The sequence below is a fragment of the Desmodus rotundus genome, chromosome 11 (assembly GCF_022682495.2).
Source record: "Desmodus rotundus isolate HL8 chromosome 11, HLdesRot8A.1, whole genome shotgun sequence".
NCBI lineage: Eukaryota > Metazoa > Chordata > Mammalia > Chiroptera > Phyllostomidae > Desmodus > Desmodus rotundus.
The window spans coordinates 83,732,811-83,755,152 of NC_071397.1; the positions used below are offsets into that span (position 1 = coordinate 83,732,811).

Below are 22,342 nucleotides of genomic sequence, written 5' to 3' on the forward strand. Positions count from 1 at the left end.
TGATTAACTATCTCAGTTTGCATGTGAGGTCACTGTGCTGTGGGAGAGCTGTCTCCAAGTGCTACAGAGCAGTTTTGAGCTTTTCAAAGACTTTCACTTTATTGAGCAAACGGCTAATTATCAAATTTTAGCTTTAAAAATATTCCATTAAATATTTCCAACACCATAATGTTTGTCAAATTCACATCAGAACTATAGTTGTTTTGTTTTTTTCTCCAAGGTGATTTTTTTCTAATCTGAATGGACCTTTACTTACGTACAATCCTTATTTACATAAACCTTGCAAAAGATCACTTGGGATTGTAGTTGCTGGCTGTGTACGTACAGGCAGTATGTTGGGGAGGTATTATATGAAGGTTAAGTAATTCAGGCCCTCAGTGGGAACAGAACATTCTCCTAATTGGAAGTTTAAAGAGAAATTACTAGTTGGGGAACAAAGTTTAGATTTAAGTTTGCCACCATAAAAGAAAAGTGTTTCTGGGTGCCAGATTATAAAATATTTAAAACTGGCAACTCTATGAAATTCAGACGTCTAAATTCAAGTTTAAAACGTTGATTAAACACTTAAAAAATTTCTAGAGCCCCTAGCCACACTAGAGATAACAAAAGAAAGTATTCAGCTGTATTATTTTAAACACTAGAGCTAAAATTCATACATTTGGATATTATTACAAAGAATTTATAAGAACATCACAATTATTAAGCCAAATTATTTCCCTGCATTTCCTGCCTGTCACGAGTGAATTCATTTTGTCCCTGAATTCTATGTTTTATATTTAATGTTCTTTCCTGGCCTGACAAAAAAATCATAACACTGTGAATAATTATTTTAATTATTTCTTAAGGGTTAGAGAATAGTGTTTCTTTATTGCTACAGCAAACCTTCTTTCCCAAATAAAATACTTTAATGAAGTACTTTAAATAAAGCTATCTTGACTATGTAAGTAGGAGGTAAGAATAATATGGAGAGATGAAACAGAGAGCGCTAAGGTATTATAAAATTTTCTTTTAGCTTACAGAACCTGTCACTTCCCAAGAGACCTTAATTATAGCTGATAATAAGCAGCAAAAATTGTGTTTCTTTTTTATTTCTCCTTAATTTTTCAGTTTAAAATCAAAGATTAATGAATGCCCTCAAAGCATCAGAAGAAGCAAAAGGCACAGATGACCTACATATTAATTGACTCTTAAATTATTTAATACATTACAAAACACATTAAAAAACTTCCATACATTATCTGTTTGAATTCAATTTAACATCATCTTCTATATTTCACATACGAATTCTTTAAAATTGTAAAACCCACCAAAGATCCATTAAACTGTTGATGTACTATATTCCTTTAAATGCCACTTGTCTCAAACATTAAACAACAAGACCATTTTAATTAATAAATGCTGGCTGTCTTTGAAGAAACATCTAAAAAAGAATGGCTTGTGTCACTTTCTCCCTATCTTTCAAATGAACTCATTTTTAAATCCTTCTTTCCTTCCTACTGCGTCTTCTTTTTGAAAAGTGCTTATTAGCATGTTCTTATCTTTAAAAGAAAAAAAATAAAACAAAAAACAGCAGTGAATAGTGAGAAAAATAATTACTAACTAAGGTCTTGAAGTTTTCAAATAACTTGAGGGATAGGTGAGGCATAGATGAAATTAAATCTATAGGAATAGAATTTATTTTTGAAATCAGGGTGTGAACTTTGTAGCATTTTTCAAAGCAACACAGTGAACCACAGGAAGACAAGACAGGCTCCTTTGCACAATGGGCATCTTTGACTAACAACTCCATTGTTCTGCTGAACCCAATTCTCTTTTAACAGAACTCAACACACGATTTAAGTCAAAGCCATACCATCTGGACTATAAAAGATGACATTGTGTATTTACATACATAGTACGTATTACATGATGTGTAAGCATACAAATAAAATAGTATTTACTAAGTGTCACTACACTAAACAGTATGTTTAATAACACATACACTCAATTAGCAAATGAAAACAAGTCAACTAAGTCAACTGTCACAAAATGTTTCTTTAGACACATGTACCAGATTTTAAAAACATACAGTTTTCTCTCACCAAAATAACTAGAAAATACAAACAATGGTTAAAAAAAATGTTCTTTCCATCATTAGGCACACAAAAATTGAAAAGCCTGTCACTATTTCCCTCTAAGCACTCCACTGAACCATGCATAGCTAAAAACCATAATGAATGGAAATTTGGGTTAATAAAATTAATTTCAAACAAGCAAGCTAAGTGATTGACTTACAGGATCAGCTGGTGCAATGTTAGAATCAAATTGGGTCAGAGTTTGTGAGCTTGAAGAGCGTTCGCTAAATGTCTCCCACTGCTGAACAGACAGAGGAGAGACAAGTCAGCATGATGAGAAAGGGGGAGTAAAAGGTCACTGGAGAAGATTGAGCAAAGTAATTCAGAGGTTGCACTGCAAGTTGTGTTTCATAGGCCTGACAAAATTCCATAATTTCTAATTTTCCATAAGCATTTTATACTCTTCTAGGCTGGGTCATCTTGTGATGTAAGGTGAGCGGCTTCACAATCAAATGTATAGTAACAATTTTTTGCAATCTCTATGAGAGATTCAAAACCTTACTGAATTCAAACTCAAAAGATAATATAGGAACCAAGTCTAAGTGGTATAAATGGCAACAATGTAAAAATACAAATGGGTGTGTTAACTAGACAGAATAACTTCAAATCCTCCTTTTAAAATTTAAATGTTAAGGTATTGATTTGGTAATGTTAGAGCATCTTAAGTACCAAACTTTTGGTCAAAACAAAGCAAGTCAGCGTGACTTGCCAGTGCGACCCCTGAAAGATGATTCTATTATGTACGTGCACATTATTTTGTACCTATGTATACTTAATAAAATATAATGGAGATAAAATGCAAAGATTTCTGGAGCTATAATATATGTTTGAGCTTATGTCAATCTGCAGCAAGTCAACCTCTGCAATCAGCACCAGGAACAGGACCATGCCAGACCAAAGACAGAACTGCCAATCAGGCACCGCCCCCCCATGCTGGGAAAATCAGAATGCGGCTACAATGACAGCAAACCAAGCATCTGGGTATGTGCTACATATACAGAAGTTATGTTCTGATATGAAATACTACTCTTCTAAAAGAGGTACACAAATGTCATACCTCAAAATAGGTGGAGTAATAAGTCAATATTAATTTTAGTAAATTCCATTTGTTTTAAAGATCTTGGAAATAAAATAGCACAGAATTTTTATATCAGAATTGTATTAAAATTTGATTAAGAATAATCAGTTGTACTCTGAAGAGGGAAAAACATCTACACATATACAATATATACAAACAAATGTTTACACACAGACACACCTACCCCATTCATCAAAATCCTTCTTATAATTCAGTATGGAAAAGTATTTATTTTTATGCTTCAAAGTTCGACTTATTTAAAATAATGATATTTAATTTGAGAAGACTTGTAGAAATTATATATTAGTCAATTAATGCATTGATAAATTATTTACAAAAATGGCTAATCCAATAATTCAACAACTTTACCTACATATTAGTTTTAAACTCATAAAAATTAAGATATACAAAGATATACTAATGAGTTCAAAGTGTTTCTTGAATAAAGACAGCTCACAATAATTCATTTTTATCATGGGATGTCACTTCAGGGAAGTGACTTACCAATACTTGTTGTTCTAGTTTCTTCAATAGTTATTGTTGCATGTGTACAGAAGGAATTTTTAAAATACTAATGATCTAACTGTGGAGAAACATTTAAATATAGATTTTTGCCAAAAAGAAGGCCGTTATTTATTTGGTTGCACGAAGTTTTACTTGGTTTCACAATATCTCTACAGAAGCTACCCGGAGAGCAGAAGGACACTTTTATCTTTATGACGTTAGTATAATGGTCAGGAGCACAGGCTCTCGAACTGGACTACCGGAATCCTCGTCATGCTGTACAAATTTAAGCACGTTACTTAGTCAATCTGTGCTTCGTTTCACCATCTGTAACTTGAGATTAGTACCACCTATGTCATAGGATTGTTGTGAGGAAGTAGAGTTCATATACGTAAAGAGCTTCTGAAAGAACTGGCACATCCAAAGTGCTCAGTAAATGTTAAAGATTACTATTAGTGCTGTTGTTATTATAGTGTTATCCTCTACGGTGCCTCATCCATATTCACATGCTGAATAAATATTTGTTGAAAGAATCATTAGTGCTTTGTGGTAGAAAATTATTAAAATGTCTCAAAATCAGTGTTAGTTTTATTAACATTTTGATTTTCCACACAGAGTAAAAAGAAAAATAACTATGACATTCATAACCTTATTACTGAGTACTACAAAATAAAACTTGTAGTACTATCTAGAAGAAAAAGTACAACTGCTTAAATCAGAACATGGATAGGACTTCCATTCCTAGTCTTTAACAACCATGCGCAATTTTATTTAGAATGAGTATGGGCTTTAGAATTGAGATGCTTTAGAAACAGTTGTTTTATTTATGACCTGGTATTAATGGAAAAATTACTCTTAATCTGATTCTGTTTTTAAAAAAAAATGAATAAAAAATAGCCATTTCTAAAACAGAGACCCTACCCTCTATAAAGCCTCTTTCCTAGTAAATTCTTTCCTCCCTCTAGGAAAGGGTTAGTGTCCTCCCTCTGGGAACTCGCTCATATATATGGCTTTACATCCGACGCTATGACAAGTGGCACGTTCCATCTCAGGAACAGGTGTCCATAATTGTCATAAAGCAGCAGCAAGTACTTTAAACCTGCCAGTTACTTCTGTTTTCAACTGTCCAAAATTAACCAGTGTCTCTTTAATCCAGTAGTACTTTTCTGGCTTTAAAAGACATGGAAAACACAGAAGTTTAGAATTTCCTGAAAGCCAACAAACTTAAATTTGTAACACTACCTAAAAATGATACAAAAAATGTGAGAAAAAAACTTGTTCACAAAGAAAACTGCTCTAACAGGCTAGAGCAGCTATTTTTTAACTGAAGTTCTACAGAGCACTAAGGTTTATTAACACAGGGGCCTCAGGCCCACTTCCCTTATTCTATCTGAGTGGCCCTACTTCTATTGCTTTATATAAGGAGCTGCAAAGTAAGGAGGAGGAGGAGGGGGATTTCATTTATCTCAATTTGTGTTTTGCATGTTATGCTTGGTCTTATATGTAACATATCTTAACCACTGCATTTAATAGGGTTAAATTTGATTTTGTATTAAATAAAACTAAGTTATTATAAATAGCCTGGGTTGAAGAAAACACTTTTTTCATATGCAAAGGCTCATTAGTGATTACTCATATCATTACAATGCTAAGATTCCAAAAGTATTATCACATACCTTGCCTACAGGAATGAGCAGGCAGTGTGACACAGCGGGTATGGTAGTTGAATGCATGTCAAAGAACTTGTGTTGAAATCTTAGCTCTTGTCCCTCAATAGCCTTGAGCGATCTTGGCCTTTCTGACTGTAAACAGCATGTGCCTGCCCCATCTAACTCATAGGAATTTAGCAGGAGTGAGTGGCAGAAACCAAATGACAGTATACATGTGAAAAAGTACTTTGCAAACCTCAGAGTCACATAACTACAAACATTTATCACAGTCCTACTTCATATGTTCTCTTAACTATGTGCACATGCTGAAGGAGCTAGATGCTGAAATCACTCTGTTTGGAACGTCTTACCTTAACAAAGTTAATGTTACTGAAAGGAAAGGGAAGCTTTGCTAACCTCACTGCTCTGATTCATCTCTGGCCAAGTCTGGTTTAGTGACGGCATGGATGGTGACTTGCTTGGAGGTGCTTCTGCAGGAGAGCCTGAATAACCTACCTCACCTGTCTGATCCCCAACATCTGCAATTTAAAAATAGAGAAATTCTCTATTAATAATGTAGTTTAGTTTAGGAATATTACTTATAAAAAACAAAATGAAGACTTTGACAAGTAGTAATTTATAATCTGAAATGTCATTCCTCATGTTCCTAAAATAAACATTTTAACCATCAGACAATGAGGCAGTACTTATTCTTGCTATTTATTGTCTACCTGAATCCACAGCTTTCCGTAAGTACAAATTCTAGTTAGGAATAAATAGAAAAAAGAGTGTTATACATAATAATGATACAGTAGCAACCACGCTTTGAGTCATTTTTTGATAGTAGGGATGAATCTGTACCAGTTCCCAAAGTATATTTCATGGAATATTAACTAGTGAAGTATTTAAAAAAATTAGGTTCAATCCCTGACCGGCATGGCTTAGTTGGCTGGTGCATTCAGCAAAGTGAAAGGTCATCGGTTTGATTCCAGGTCAGGGCACACGCCTGTTTTGTGGGTTTGGTCCATGGTCAGTGGGCATATGAGAAGCAACCAATCATGTTTCCCTCTCTCGCTTTCTCCCTCTCTTCCCTACTGTCTAGAAATAAATAAATGAAATCTTTAAAAAAATTAGGTTCAAGAAATTTTTTCTGTTCAAATAAATTTGAGGATACTGTAATTCCCTGTTGGAGCATTCCCACGAACAGTTTCTACATCAAAGACTTGTAATGTACTAGAGCAAATAAACAATTTAAGTCAGTTTTCCCGAAACACACACCTTGTTCTATCAAATAAAATCCCTTGATATTCTCTTGGAATATACTTTGGGAACTGCTAATTTATGCCAAGTCACTCACATTTTCTCCATGAGTATCCCGTTACCAAAAAGCATCATGTTGCAGGGCAGGGAGCAGGAGAGGAAGAGTCCCAGGCATGAGCAAAAAGCGGTCAATGAGCCCACACGAAACAAACTTTTATCGCTAGGCCCACTGGCACTTACAGGCTTCATGAGAAAGCTACAAATCCATGACACAATTTCAAAGGGGGCTTTAAAGTATTATGTGATAGCATATTCTACTTTTAACTGGTTAAGCCTTAATTTAGAATATTTCTTAAATTCCAATTTAAAAAATGACAAATTTCAACGGTAATTCTCATGCCAATCTCCCCAAGTTTTACGTGGCTTTGAATATAATCCCAGTGTGAAAAGCACATTGACAGCCAAACTAACGGGGTGAAATCTAATCTATTTAGAACCTGTACTAAAGCTCGACCCCACCGTCTGTCACGCCTTCGCTGTTTGGCCACCGGCAAGCTGAATGAGACAGCACCAGAGTTTCTCCGCCAGAACAAAAGACACTGCGTTACGTCTTAGCGCTGCGCCTCCAATCCCTAAGTAGGTACCCGTATAATAACCTAGAATGTATAGGTTTTAACCTTTCAATCTATTCTTAAGTAAATTCTTCATATTTTATTGCCCAATACAGAACCTAATACATACAGGGCAAGCAAATATTTATTGAATGGGTTGCTTTTTGTGTTCTTCTTCATTAAATTCATTCTCCTTTACTGTTATTTTCCTAGAACCAAAACTAACTACTGATACTTTGAAAAGGTACTCAATTTCTCTATGCCCTATTCTGTTACATGAGTATCTCAAAATATCTAGTTAGCCAAAAAGTTCCTTTGGCTTTTTCCGTATGATGGCACTGGTAGTGCTTGGCTGTCTTAAACTTCATTTGAAATAATTTTGTTAGATTGCATTATGACAGCTGTCATATCAGTGTGCCTTTAAAAAAATCAAAATTGGTGACTTTTTGTGCAGCCATTTTAATATTGAAGATGGAAGAAAATACCCAACATTTTGGCCTATCAGTGCTTTATTATTTCAAAAAACGTAAACACTGAAACACAAAAAAAGATTTGCACAGTTTATGAAGAAGGTGCTGTGACTGATCGAATACATGAAAAGTGGTTTTCGAAGTTTCTTGGTACTATTGAAATTTTGGCCAAATAATTCTGTGTTGTGGGGCTGCCTTATGCATTGGAACATGTTTAGCAGCACCCCCAGCCTTTACCCACTAGAACCCAGTAGCAGGAGATAGCTGACATACTCAAAATATCCCAGTCAATAAAGTTATTGGTGAAAATGAAAACTGTGTCTTTTATTTTGCAGAAAAAACTAAATGGATTTCGTGGCCAACCCAACACTTCCCTTTTACTTACCCAGACATTATTCCTCTACAGTTATACCACACTGCAAGTTCTTTTTTCCCCATTTTTTTAATGCAAGTTCTAATTTGCAGTTCAGCATCATACTTTGTGAAGTTTTGTTTTGTAAGATCAGAAATTATTGCTAGTTTGTTCTTAATCCTATCCCTTTCTCAGGAGAAGTGTCAGAATAGCATAGAAACAAGAGGCAGACAGGCTTCAGATAATGTTGTATGAAGACCACTTAAGTCAAAGCTCTTAGAGAAAAACTAATGAAAAAAATATTTATGATAAATAGTAGCAAATTCCTCATGGGAATAGTTTGTGGTTTTTAACGTGAAAAAAAATTATGAACTTTTTCCTCTGATAACAAAGAAAGGAAGCTAAGGAAAGGAGGATGACGGCCATAAATTCTGACAGTTTACGCACACTCTGTTAAAAGGATGGTGAACTGAGAAGTGTCTTTACGAGATCCACCAAAGCAGGTGTTAAAGAAAAAACCTATCTATAGTCAGACTACATTACTGAAGTTACAAATGTCATCTCAGGGCAAACTGGGACCCTGGTCTGGATTTCTACACCTCCATTCTCATGTCAGTCTTCTACTGGCAAATTTAGAGCCAGACTGTACCCTACCCCCACACCTCAGGGCAGTTATAATTTGGGACAGATTCCAGGAACCTCTGTGATTCATTGGCATAAAGCTGTAGTGGGTCCAGCCTCTTGAAGTATATCATTCACCCAAATAATTACACTGCGTAAGTATTCCAATAGAGTCATTTTCCTAGAGTGCAGTTCTCAAACTGTGGACCATGGACTCCAGGGAATCCTCATGACTCTTTTAGGGCATCTGAAAAGTCAAAAAGATTTTTACAACAACAACACCACCTTTTTCCTGTGTTGGCATTTGAACTAACGGTGCAAAAGCAATGGTGGGTACAACTGTTGACTTAGCAACAAGAAACAAGGCAGTGGCACCAAAATACAAAGGGTTGGGGGCAAAAGTAGGTTTACAGTTGTAAGTACAGGAAACAGTTTATTCTTGTACTATCATTTATTATTTTTTTAACATACAAAAAAGTGGAACCTACTTTTGTCCCATGCTGTATTAGTCACTGCATTCTTCCCCCACACATTCCAGTTAAAATAAACAAACAATGAGGCATGGGAGTATCACTGAAAAATGTTTGCAACTAAGCTGTAAAATTATTTTTATTAAATCTCAGCCCTGAAAACACATCTTTTTAATACTCTGTGTACCAAAATGGGAAGTAAAATAAATATTTGCAAATTTATATAATGGTATTCCAAAGTAATGGGGAAGTGATATAATATATATATTACATGTATATTGTATATATATGGCTGTTATCACAGCACAAAGATCATCTCAAGGAAGAATACTTGTGTGATCCAGCTGTCAGCTGAACAGACCATTTTTTCCAGAGAACATGATTTTTCTTTAAAGAACAGCTGATAAACTGTAATTATTTAGACTTGGATGTAGGAATTTTCTCAAAAATGAATTAAGTGAGCTTGTCACTTCAAGAAAACAACTGTCTTCAGTATTTTAACTAATGAAAAGCTTTGAGCTTTTAAGAGAAAATTAGAACTTTGGTAAACGTGCATCCATACCCACAAGCTCAAGAGAGTCACAGTACTTAAAGATTTCTTTGATCAAATAGGCTATAGAATTAACAAATACACTTTTTTAGCATTTTATAATAAAGTATCCCAACACTGGAAAGATCTGTGTAACTCAATTAACTAATATTTACAAATCATCAATTATGTCATAAAATCATGCATGGGTAAAAGATTCATTCAAAGCATATTCACAGTATAAGACAGATCTATGGATTTTAAAGTAACAGTACAAATAATTCACTAAGATGGTTTCAGCTTTTACATTGCAATTAATCTTTAAGAAATCACCATTTGTTGACATTTGGTGTAGTACCAAAGAATATCCACTATTATCTAGAAACAGTCCTTCCTTTCGCCCTGCAAGACCAGCCTTTCCTCAGGTACTGGGGACTAGCCCCTCCTTCCTGCCAAGACCTCGCAGGTGGGCCGGTCTCCGGTGCAAGCACTCAACTCTGCTGCTGCGGTGCAAAGCAGCCGTGGTCATTAGTAAAGACATGAGCTTGGCTTTATTTGACTAAGACAGGGAAATTTCAGTTTTACATAATTTCACAAATTTGAATTTTATGTGTCATAAAATGTTGTTTTTTGTACTCTCCAACAATTAAAAGACACTTTTTGTTGTGGGCCATACAACAGTCAGCAGACTGGATTTGGCCCTCAGGGCTTGGTCTTCCGGATCCCCAATACTCAAACCAAATAATACCCAACAGCCTCACACAGAAGCAAATATGAGAATCTAGCTGCCTTTTACAAAAACAGATATTAAAGAGATTACAAAAATGTAAAGCAATGCTGCCCTTTTCATAAATTTTTTTTTATTTTGGGAAACACAGTTATTTTCCTAAAAATATCTATGCTAATATTTAAGGAGCTTATTATTATTTTAAAACAGCCATATACATTTTTAAAATGTATCATTTTTAATTTCTAATAGGGTAACTATTAATAGGTTTAAGTCACATAAACAGGCTCTTTGGGATTCATGAAGTTTTTTAAGAATGTAAAGGTTCTAAGATTAAAAAGTTTTAAAAATCACTGTCTCAGAAACCCCCCCAATTATTTATGGAATAAATTAGCAGAATTTCACATTGCGTTTTTCCAGCTTCATGTATAGAACAAATGGCTGTAGAAAAAGAGCAAATTACCTATGTTCTAGAAGCTAACAGTTATGAGCATTGGGTCTACACGTAAGCTACACTGCTTTCAACTGGGCTCCCTATAAATATTCCAATGAAGAGCTTCATGCCCACCCACGAAAGCTTGCTTTAAGACTGTGTCCTCACGGAGGCAGGGGTGTAGTTTTACTCTTACCTGATGCAGTGTTCCAGCCTAGCCTCCTGCTGGAACACTGTGTCAACCCTGCCTCCCTCCTGAGGGTTCTGCTCTGCCCCTGACATCATCAGAGCATCAGGGCTGAAAAAGAAGAGCATGAGCCTAAATTATTTGTTAAAGTCAAACCCAAAAGGGCTTTTTGCAAAAAATATTTCCATGTATAAAAGTGTGTCTGGAAGACACAACCTTCTGTGGTCATACTGACGTACTGTCAGTCTACACTTAAAGGTCAGCAATGAGTGCAAATTAAATGAGTGCAAACCATGTTTTCAGGAACGCACTAAAAATAAAAATGCTGCACATAGTTTTCATGCTTCTGTCCGCCAAAAGACTCTGCCAAGTCCACAGATTCACTTCAGTACAGGCAGTGTACCTGCTAAGCAATCTTTCTCAAATAGTTTCAGTTTTTACCTTGGTTTATAACCTACCCAACCCTAAACTTCTTATTGTCTTAGTAATACATTCAATATACTAAAAAATTGCTTAAAAATGACTGCCAGCTATTATTAAGCTTACAGAAGTACATACACACCCTAAAGTCTTATAGTTTAAAACTTATTTTGTTTTTAAGTAGCCAAACATGTAGGAATAATTTTTAATCATAAAGATTCAAGGTTCCAATCTCACTTAATAGCCTCATCAAAGCAAAGGTTAACTATACCTTTTATTTGAAATGTCAATATCATTCTTACAAGAAAAAATATTTAAAATAAAGAATACACAGGCTTTGATAAATTTTAACTATTAAAGAAAAACTAGAAATGGTACCTTTTTCATTTATATCTAAAAGCCAGGGATAAAGCAATGCATATGCAAAAGGAAATTATAGACAATTTCAGGTATGCTTTGTTTTGAATATTATATGCATCAAAAACTGTATTTTATTTCCAAAATTAATTCCATTTCTCCTGACACGCCACAAGAGGAAACTTAGTAAGCCAACGTTAAGATGGCTTGTGTGGAAGTCTGTTAAGTTTTAAATTAAAATCAAAGATAAAAAAAAAGTAAAAATGGGTACAACAAGGTTTGAAATGAACCAAAACATTCACCCAAAACACTAATTAAATTGTACTGGCTGATTTTTTTTTTCAGTAATGATCAACATTTTAGAGCTTACTTGATTCAGCTATTATACTTCAAAAAACATCACAGATCTCAGAGGTTCCCATTAGCCAAGGATAGCTAAAAATGGAAAAGGCCCATTTAAAGTTAATCCACTGAAAATAAGGACTATAATTTCATAAAGAGAAAAAAATTTAATTAGGGCTTTGTCTTAATTTACACAGAAAATTGTGAAAATAAGAATGAAGAACAAAGAATGAAAGATGTTAAATTCTGTGGGTGCAATTTGGTGGCAAAATTAATAAAGGCATGAATTCAGTCGATGAACATTTAATGAGGACCTATACATAAATAATAGTAAATAAAAATGTTGTATTGAAAAGACAAGGCTCCCATTTCCATGGAGTTTTCATTCTAACAGAGGAAGACAGACAACCTTCCCTTCACCTTTGACTTTCACAACACTATAGCAAAGACTAAGGCCACTTCTGCAAAAATATAATTGGGGGGGTCATCAAGTATCCCCAGGACTCTTACTAATCCACTGATATTTAAACCAGAATCTTTAAAAGCCTCTAATGTGTCATCTTGTATAGATTTTTTCATATACTATCTAGACTTATTTGTCAATGTCTTTGCCAGAAATTTGAGATATAATTATTTTGACCAATTTCATTAAATGGTGCACCTTTGCCAATATTTGCAATTGTACTGATTTGTGAGCTATAAAACCCAACTATCTGGAGCTAAATAATTCTAGTGTCAAGACTGTAATGTGTATGTATGGGGGGGGGCCTTGGGAAGTAATTCCTTAATTGGAAAGTCAATAATCAATATTAATGCATATTTTCATTATTTTTCCCTCTGCAACTAAGAGCACTTGGAGAGTGAATTGTTCAAAAACAAAGATTCTTGGGTTCTTGGTACAAAACAAAGATATATGTAGAAGCATGTACCCTGCAGCACCGTTTTAAAGGTAAAGCCAAGAAACTGCCTCAAAATCCATCAGTAAGAGACTGCTTAAATTAAGGTAACAAGTCTGTAGATGACAAAGTGCAAAGATGTCCAACATTATAAGAAAAAACAATCAAGGATGTATAGTGTGAACACACTTGTGTTAAAACAGATATCTGCATTATGTTACTTGTGCAATCTTTCATGTTAAAATTTTCTGGATAAATACAGAGAAACTCTTAAGAGTGATTAACGCACGTCAAACTAGTATCAACTATAAATTTTTATGGTAAACTATTCATTAAAAAAAACTTCTGGCTTTTAAAAACATTCATGTTAGAAGTACTTCTAGGAGTTTGAGGATCTATGTTATACACCATATCAACAATGAAAATCTGCTCAAATTTACTGTATAAATAGTGACTATGAAGGAGGACACGGAATGGGGCGTGTGCATTCCTTTCCCTCTTTGAACATTGAATCAGATATTACTGAGTTGCTCATGTGAGCATTGTGAAGACAGAAAACAGTTTAAAAAATGAGTAGTTCACTCAATCAGTCATTAAAAAAATGTCTACTTATGTACTAATTTGCACCCTACTAGCTGCTGAGATATAATGAACAAGATCAATCTTGTTACTGCCCATCCAAGGGCCTCTATTCTAGTTTAACATAGAGATATTTTATCAAATAATCCCATAAAATATAGTATATGTAAAATTGCAACCATGCTACAAAGAAGATTCTTCAGAGACTGAGATTAAGATGCAAAGCATCTCAACATGTTTGTTTTTTTCCTTGAAGATACAGTATTGTGGGGTAAGCTGGAGGGTCACCTTTATAATATATCTATATCTATCTATCTATCTATATATTTTAAAGAAGAAAAACATTCTTTCTTGAATTCAGCTTCAGAAAGCTGTTTCCACAGATGAATTTCTGTATGCTTTCTTTTAGTACTGATGTTAAATATTAAGGATTTTAATTCAGGTCCATTTAAGTACTTGTACCTATGATCCTTAGCTATTTTATTTTTATCTGATATTTAATTCCATAAACTTGTTCAAATAATTTTGGAAAAAATATGTATATCCCACCCATGTCTGCCTCTAGAAAGCCTAGCTCATTTCTCCAAGTAACTGTAACTCAAGTTATCAGTTTCACCACCTATTTTCCTGTGTTATTAACTTGTAAAAACAGAATACATACTTGTGGAGTAAATATTTTAGTTTGTCCCAACATCACAAACATGTAACAAAAGACTGTATTTTCAAAGATAGAAATATGTCAAGAAAAACATCCCATTTTAAAAATGGCACATATTTAGCATTAGTTCACTTAGTAATTATTTACTGAGCAACTTAGTACATGCTTGGCAAAGTGCTAGATCCTGTGGGTATCACAGTCAAGGATATATTTCCTTTTTTTTTTTAAAAAAAAGAAACTCAGAGTGTAGTGGTAGAAACAGGAAAAAAAAAAAAGAACAGGATTCAGTGTGATGTATGCCACAATAAACAGCATGTAGGAAAGATCAGAGAAGACAGAAACTACTTTTGTGTTTAAGTCAGAAAGGCTCCAAAGAGGGAATATTATGTTAAATTTTCAGGTCATAAAAAAGATACTGCTTGAGTATTTCCCTTTCAACCGTGATCTTCTAAAAACACAGATATTTAAAAGGATTTTTACAGATCTTGATTGATCCAGTGCCACATGACAGTTTCCATACTCGAAAACTTTGTGTCATAACAGTCTCAGGCTTATGAGAGCTGGGAGAAAAAAGATTCATCAATTTCCCAACCCCTAAATTAACAAAATTCCAAATTTATCATTTGTAAGTAGGCAAAACAGATCTGAATTTAATGTCGTGTGAACAAATGTTTAAGTAAAATCAGAAAACTATATAGATTATTTTGAAATGGGAAAAAACTATCTGAGACTTTGATACCTTTAAAATTATAGTTAAAACAATAGTGTACAGATATACACAGGCAAAAAAAATCAGAGTGACTCTTTGCTAAAAAGATCTAACAGGAGTAAAAAGAAAAAGAAATATGCCCAGGAAAGAACTTCTCCTTGAATCATCGACCTTAAAATTCAGGCAGTAGATCAAATATACAAAAAACCACATTTTATTTAAATTAATAAAAGGAAAAGAAAAGACTACATGCAAAAGCCAGATTTACCAACCTATATGCAACAGATAACAGAATCAGACAAGTCTCTAGAAAATGACATGTAACAGAATAAGCTTGATTTACTAATATGGTACCAGTTTACAAAGGATTAAAGTCATAGTAAAACTCTACACATTGGGCCTAATTTCTAAATCAATGGCACAGCAAGTCTGTAGCTATCAGAATTTCTTCCCTTTTAGCTACTACTGAATAAATCAAACAAAGAAGTTCTTTTTGTTTATTTCTTAATTAGGTAAATCCAAGTACTCTGAAGCAAAATTACCCAACAAAAATACTAACATTTTAGCTCAAGTTAGATGTTAACTGATGCCTAATAACTACTTGAAATGATCAGGAAAATCCTAGGATTCTTATAGGATGTTTCTAAAAAACTAAAACCAACCCTACAATTTTAAATCCACTTATTGGTTGACAAAAAGTCAGTGTACAATTCAGGTCCTGAAATGTGAGTGGTACTGAATCCACATTTCAGGTGGAGAAACAAAAAGGAAATAATATAGTAAATGGTTAGAACTTGCCCAAGGTCACAGGAGTAATTAGCAAAACTAGAAGCACGCTCAGATTCCCGACTCTAAGGAGACCCTTTTCTTTTTGACTATTACTGTCAAAAAGATTCCTAACGTATAATTCAGGCAATAAAGTCAGAGCATCTGCAACTCTGGGTCAAAGACATGCTGTCTAGTAGATGAATGCCCTTTTGAGAGTCAAATTCTGTTTTAACTTCTCTTTTAAAAGTATAAAGTTCTTTCCATCATATCTAAAAAGAATTTAGATAGAAAAACCAAAGACAATTAATTTAATTTTAATTAGACTCTTTAACATTAGATTTCCTTTTAGTCATTCAGAATTTTTTTTAAAGTATTCATTTTTTACCCCTTATATTCTTGTTTCCTTTAAAATAAAGCTGTCGGTAAATATGAGCATTTACAAAAGCATTCTTGTAAACATGATCAACAATGCAACATTATCTACATCAAACACAAAATTTCCAGATTTCTTTAGAGTCTGAAGAAATTGGCTTTTTAAAGGAAAATGCTTGTGGATTGCAAAGGTCCAATGATAAGCCAGGCATTTCCCTTCAACAAGTTAAGAGGCATGAAATGGAAAAATGTTGACAATGAAGACAGGCTACTTGAGCCACTTCAGACAATATAAAATGCATTTAAAGGATGGCAAAATAAGACACTGAAATGCTCTTCAAATCTCACTAAGTCACAAGTGTCAAGTAAAGTTGTGGCATATATTCTTTATTGTTGTTGAAAGCTGATTAAAGAGACAAAACATTAATGCAAGGTCAGGCTGTACATCTTATTCTAGTGGCAAATCTACATGCTCCTGATGAAATGTCTACATTCTTAACCTAAGTTTTAACATCTACATCTTGATTTTGCTTTGAGAACCAAGTGTTACTTATCAAGGCATGCCATCAGGCCTCTTCAGGCTCCTGGATCTTACCTGCTGAATCTTCCAAATCAATCAGTTTGGGCATTAAACTTTCAGGGAGTTTTTCTGGTAAGTCATAGCCATTCTTCCTAGCAACTACCAGATGAAAAGCAGCACAAAACTCATCCAGTGTCAATGCTCCATCTTTATCAAAGTCTGAGAGTTCCCTAAAAGACAAACTTATCATGAATATAATCATATTCTCCTCTGGATCCTTTTATGTCTCAAAAAAAAAAGAGAAATCCTTTCTCAGAAAAAGTACAAACAATAACTTTAAAAATCCCATAGGTGGGAAGATATGTAACAAAGCAAATGTAGCAAAATGTTAACTGTAGGATATAGGCCATAGGCATGTGGGTGGTTTAAGGAGTAATCCTTTAAACTTTCCTATGTGCTTAAAATTTTCATAATAAAATGCTGAAAAAGAACCCCCAAAATAAGGTCAGCCAAAAAAAAAAAGACCTTTACCACATATGGGGCCTGTCCAGAAGGTATCCAGCCATGTCATATGAAAAATATAGAGACATTAACAGAAGATAAAAAAACACTGTACATAAGACAATGACGCCTCAGTCGCCTTCAAAGAGGGCACCTTGTGACCTCACACAGTTCTCCCAATCACCAACAGCTGCCCCTTAGTATTTTGCTGAATCTCATAGAGGGTCTGAAATCTCTTCCCTTTGAAAGGTGATTTTAGTTTGGGAAAAGCAAGAAGTCACAGGGTGCTAAATCTGAGCTGTAGCAGGGCTGAGTCACCTTGGTGATTTGATGTTTCACCAAAAAACTCTGCATAAGATGTGATGCATGAGCAGGCATGTTGTCATGATGAAGCTGCCAATCACCAGTTACCCATAGCTGTGGCCTTCTGCATCATCTGAATAGTTTCTGCAGAGGAATTTTCAAGCTTAATGCAAAATCTGATGCAGATTTGTTGCTCTACTCACTCAGTCATTTTGAATCAATGGCCACACAGTACACGTGCTCACTCAACGCTGTCTACTGCCCCCAATTACTAGTACAGTGAAGTTATCACTGTTCACACGTGAGCATTCCAGCCACTCTCCTTAGCTGCCAGGTCACATCGATACCCCGCAAACTAGACTTATTAACAATGGCTGCATTTTTCTGGACAGACCTCATATGCATTTTTAGAAACCAGATTTAGTTGAAGTCAGGTTTATTTAATAAGTCAATAAAATTTTCTACAACTTTGTTTGTATTGTTATTAAAGGTCTATACATGCATGTACTTTAAAGCACCCAGTACAACTACAAGGCTTTATACAAAAAGAGCAGCCCCGCCCTCCAATCCTTCCATTTCCTAGATGCAGGTGCAACCATTTTTGTATTTATCACCTTAAATTATAAAAAGAATGAATATATTACTAGTTCTTGATTTTTGGTGTTAGGCATTATCTACCTCCTACTATAGCACTCTGTGCTACTAAAAGTCCTATTAAAATTTAGAATATAGATAAATATATTGATATAAAGTAGAAACAATGTGTGTGTTTATCTGATAATTGTTTTTCTTTTTATCCTCACCTGAGGACATGCTTCATAATTTTAGAGAGAGGGGAAGGGAGAGAAAGAAAGATTGATCAGTTACCTCTCATATGTGCCCCAACTAGGGACCAAACCCACAACCTAGGTATGTGCCCTGACTGGGAATCGAACATGTGACTTTTCGGTTTATAGGACGACTCTCCAACCAACTGAGGAACACCAACCAAGTCTGATAATTGTTTTAAAAAAGTAGTATGTGATTGTAATTTAATGATTAATTCCAAACATATAGCAACCATCCAGAGTCTTAAGTCTGTATTTAAATGGGTGCTAAGCACTGTTCTCAAACTCATGGCTAGTATAGGACTAAGTAAACTTGCTTAAATTCAAATAAAATAAACATAATCATGTATAAGCAAACTAACTTTTATTCCATGCATTATACTAGCAACAAGAGACGACTAATGCTGCTTAAAGACTTTAGCACTTTTTAAAGAACTACTATACCAATATCACTTTATTTTGTTTCTGGAGAGTGAGAGAGAAGCTTACTATTTTAAGGCCAATACTGAGTTAAGAACATTCTTGAAAAGGTTAGTGTAATCATTTGTTTATTAAGGTTAAAAAGATATACCTGCAGGAAACTCCTTTGAAACAACCCACATTACCCAACTAAAATATACCACACTTACCAAATATGAGAAAGTTCAAGAATAGGAAGCTTTGATTTTGTAAAAAACTCTTTAGCTGCAGATCCTGAAATATTAAAACAGTGTTGTTTAGCATTAATCTGAATTTAGAGATCCAAGAATAGCATGTGTAAGTCTTAAGACCTTTTTCACTGAAAAAAAGGTAAACTTAACGTGTATATATGGCATGTTTTGGTTTCCAGTGATTATAAGCTCTATCTAGGCAATTTGAGAATTAATTCTCTTTTATAATCTCTGACCAATAAAACCATGTCTTTGAGATTATGAAATTGAGACTTTGAATGTTCCCATCTAGAAGAATTTGTTTTTAACAACTCACCTGGAATAAATCCATTTAGATCAGGCTGAATGGTTTTAAACTGGTTTACATAATACTGTCTTTGTTCATCTGTTATTTTCCAGGGATCATCATAACTACTGGATTGCCTACGAATCTCATTGGCAGTTGTAGCTGATGCTACAGTTCGTACTGTTGTCTGGTCCTGTAATGAAAAATTTTTCCTCAGTACAATATCTATCTATATGATTACATGGACCAAGACTGCTAGGTTGCTTATCTTTGAAAGTAAAACTTACTTTTTGTGGATGTTTAAAATATAAGAAGTCTTCACAAACTCATCAGCAAACCACATATTTATAACCAGGTTATTGAATGTTTTTGGACCATGATTATATAAATGTGTAGAATGACAGCAATATGTAAGCAACAGAAAGTTATGGAAATGTGCTAAGAAAGCCAAGCAAATATATTCCTGGATGCCAAAACCTTTCCAAAGCTCACTAAGGAATTAGAAAGAAAACCAGTCAAAACTTTTAGTGAAACATTTCAGTGATAACAAACTTGAAGAAAAGGCACAGAGCTAAGTTCTGTTTTTTTATGAAATAAAAGAATTAACTTGCATTTATAAAATCTGCACAGCAAAACATAAAAACAATGACTGCAGCAATACTCTGAATGAAGCAAATAAAAATGCAATACCAGTAAAATGTCACACCTGGACAGAAGCAGGATGCATGGGTAAAAGAGTACTGGTTGGAGGAGTATCTGCGAAACTGACCCAGTTTTCTTGAGGAGGAGGTGGAGAGTGCCCTGACCACACTGCGTCACCAGCAGAGGAACCTACAAGCAGAATGGATAAACATGCTGGCTCACTTTCAAAGAAAAAAGTGACCAGGCTTTTTATTGTAAACTCACCACACACACATTATATAAGTATTCTTTCAAGCTCTAACTTTGAAGAAATGGTATTTTCTAAAAATGAAATCTTTTCTGTCAATTTAAAATTATCTCATTTAAATCTATTAAATTATTATTGAGGTTTCCTTGTCAATACTGAAACTAATATAATATATACCTAATATCCTGGGAAATAATTATTTATACTCATTTCACCTTCAGGGAATCTGGTATCTATAATTTTTTTTCCTAAACATTGTAGATATAAGTAAAAGGAATTACCACTGTTTAAAGTGATCCATCTACTTACAAATTCGCATAGTTGGTTTTTGCTCTATTTACGGCGTTTAACTTATAATTAGAAATTGTCTTGGAGGCAACTCTTAAAGAAATGTTATCAAGTTTCCTTCCATCTACACCTTTATTCAATGAATGTTACCCTAGAACTTCTAAATACCTGATTGTGCTTCACCAAAGGGAGACCATAAGGGCCCAGGTCCTGCAAGAGGCCTCTCACTATTTCCTCCACTGGGATGTCGGCTGTGCTTCCTCCAAGTGTGAGGAGAAGTTGGTGGTGACTGCTGTGGAGAAACCACTGGAGAGGCAGGTTCCTAGAACAAGTATTACTGTTTTTAAATTTTAATTTCAAGGCAGCATGCTCATTATTAAGGCGCTCGGTAAAAGTTTTAGCGTAAGCATCCACACAGGATGTCAGCTGGTAACAGCGACATGCATGTGACTACCTGCTGATCCGCAGACGTGCGCGACTGGACAGTGTCGTGGCTTACGGACCCTTTCTTCACCTGCCCCCTTCCAGGTGGCGGAGGAATCACACCAGAGTAAGACCCCTGATTTTCAGAATCCGAAGAATATGAGGCTGCGTGGCGAGATTCCTGTTCATTCTTTGAAGCAATAAATCTTGGCAGAGGAAGGTCCTTTACTGTTAACCATGAAAATAATTATTACTTTAAAATAAAAAATGATGTACACACTAAAAACTGAAATTGAGATGAATTAGATATGAGAAAGAATTTTATAAAAACTGATACAGAAACATAAAATGTCTATCATGAAATTTAGTCCACCGTCTGCCTTAGATTGTTAAGGGAGATTATAACCTGGAAAGAAACAGAAACAGCAACACCAAATTGTCCTTCTAAGAGGTTTTAACAACAGCTGTATTCAATGTCCACTGCATGTCTAGTCCTACATTTGCACTTTATATTTACTGCATCTCATAACCATTACAAACTTGCAAAGTCCCTACTTTACACGTACAGAAACTGAGGCTGCAAGATGCCAGTCACCAGTGGTAACTGACAACATCTAAATCCAGGTCAGTCTGACCACAAAGCCTAGGCTGTTTCTACTTAACACTGATTCTCTAAAGAAAGATGTTAGAATTCAAAGTAAAACACAAAATATGTCACTAAGTTTCAGACTAGATTAATCTAGACATTTTCATGGCAGAAATTCCTAAAACTATCTTACTATTCACCTACCAAAGATACAATATAAACTGCTCCATCTATGAATTTTAGTCTGGCTTATTTCACTCCTACAGGGAGATTCTCTACATTCAATTTTAAATGAAGAAAAATAAAAAACTTCTCTGCAGGTCAGTCATAACTCATACTTTTAGAGCAGAATAATACAGCAGCACAATCATTTTTAGAAGAAAATGTACTTCCCTCCACTATGACTACCTGCGTGGCTCCTGAGAATCTCCACACTAAGGGAGAGATTAAATTTATTCAATATGTATGTAAAGAATTCAAAGTACCTGAAAAGAATGTAAACTCTCAACACTAGAGGAATGTGTGGCAAACCTGAGGTCCACAATGAAAACATCCAACTGACTAATAAACTAAACTGGTACTGAAAACTACTGTATTATAGATAATGCAGTTTTCTCTTTCCCTTTTTCCCTATGAAAACTATAAAACTCCCTGCATTTAAATGCTTAAAGTTTCCATCTACTTTAATATCAACACACGTCCAAGTAGCAGAGAAACTAATTATCCTAGGTGATACTTACAAGGCAGTTAGATGTCTGTAACCAGGTTTCAGTCTGCCAATTTTAATATTGTCTATCAATCAGAAAGTTTTGTTTAACTAATACTTCTAATTCTATGACGCTTTCATAGTCTTCACAAACAAGAAAACAAAGTATAATGTTGCTTTATACTTAGACAAAAATATAAAGAAAGTATATATGAAGGTCACTGCAATTCACCACTTAACCTTGTTGAAATTATTCA

General features: G+C 34.5%; 1 protein-coding gene across 11 annotated transcripts in view; it reads right to left on the reverse strand.

Annotated features, from left to right (window-relative positions):
- Positions 1–22,342, reverse strand: part of REPS1 (RALBP1 associated Eps domain containing 1) — a 76,193-nt gene that overhangs the window by 17,057 nt on the left and 36,794 nt on the right. For 6 of the 11 annotated variants that reach the window (XM_053914142.1, XM_053914136.2, XM_053914137.1 and 3 more), the window contains exons 3-10: positions 20,825–21,021; positions 20,539–20,692; positions 19,900–20,024; positions 19,224–19,386; positions 18,887–18,950; positions 16,702–16,856; positions 5,763–5,884; positions 2,275–2,355 (exon numbers count right to left, since the gene is read on the reverse strand). In XM_053914142.1, the coding sequence (XP_053770117.1) occupies positions 2,275–2,355; positions 5,763–5,884; positions 16,702–16,856; positions 18,887–18,950; positions 19,224–19,386; positions 19,900–20,024; positions 20,539–20,692; positions 20,825–21,021 (1,061 nt within the window). The remainder of the gene's footprint in view (positions 1–2,274; positions 2,356–5,762; positions 5,885–16,701; positions 16,857–18,886; positions 18,951–19,223; positions 19,387–19,899; positions 20,025–20,538; positions 20,693–20,824; positions 21,022–22,342) is intronic. The other 5 variants (XM_053914144.1, XM_053914140.1, XM_053914143.2 and 2 more) reach the window with 3 other exon arrangements.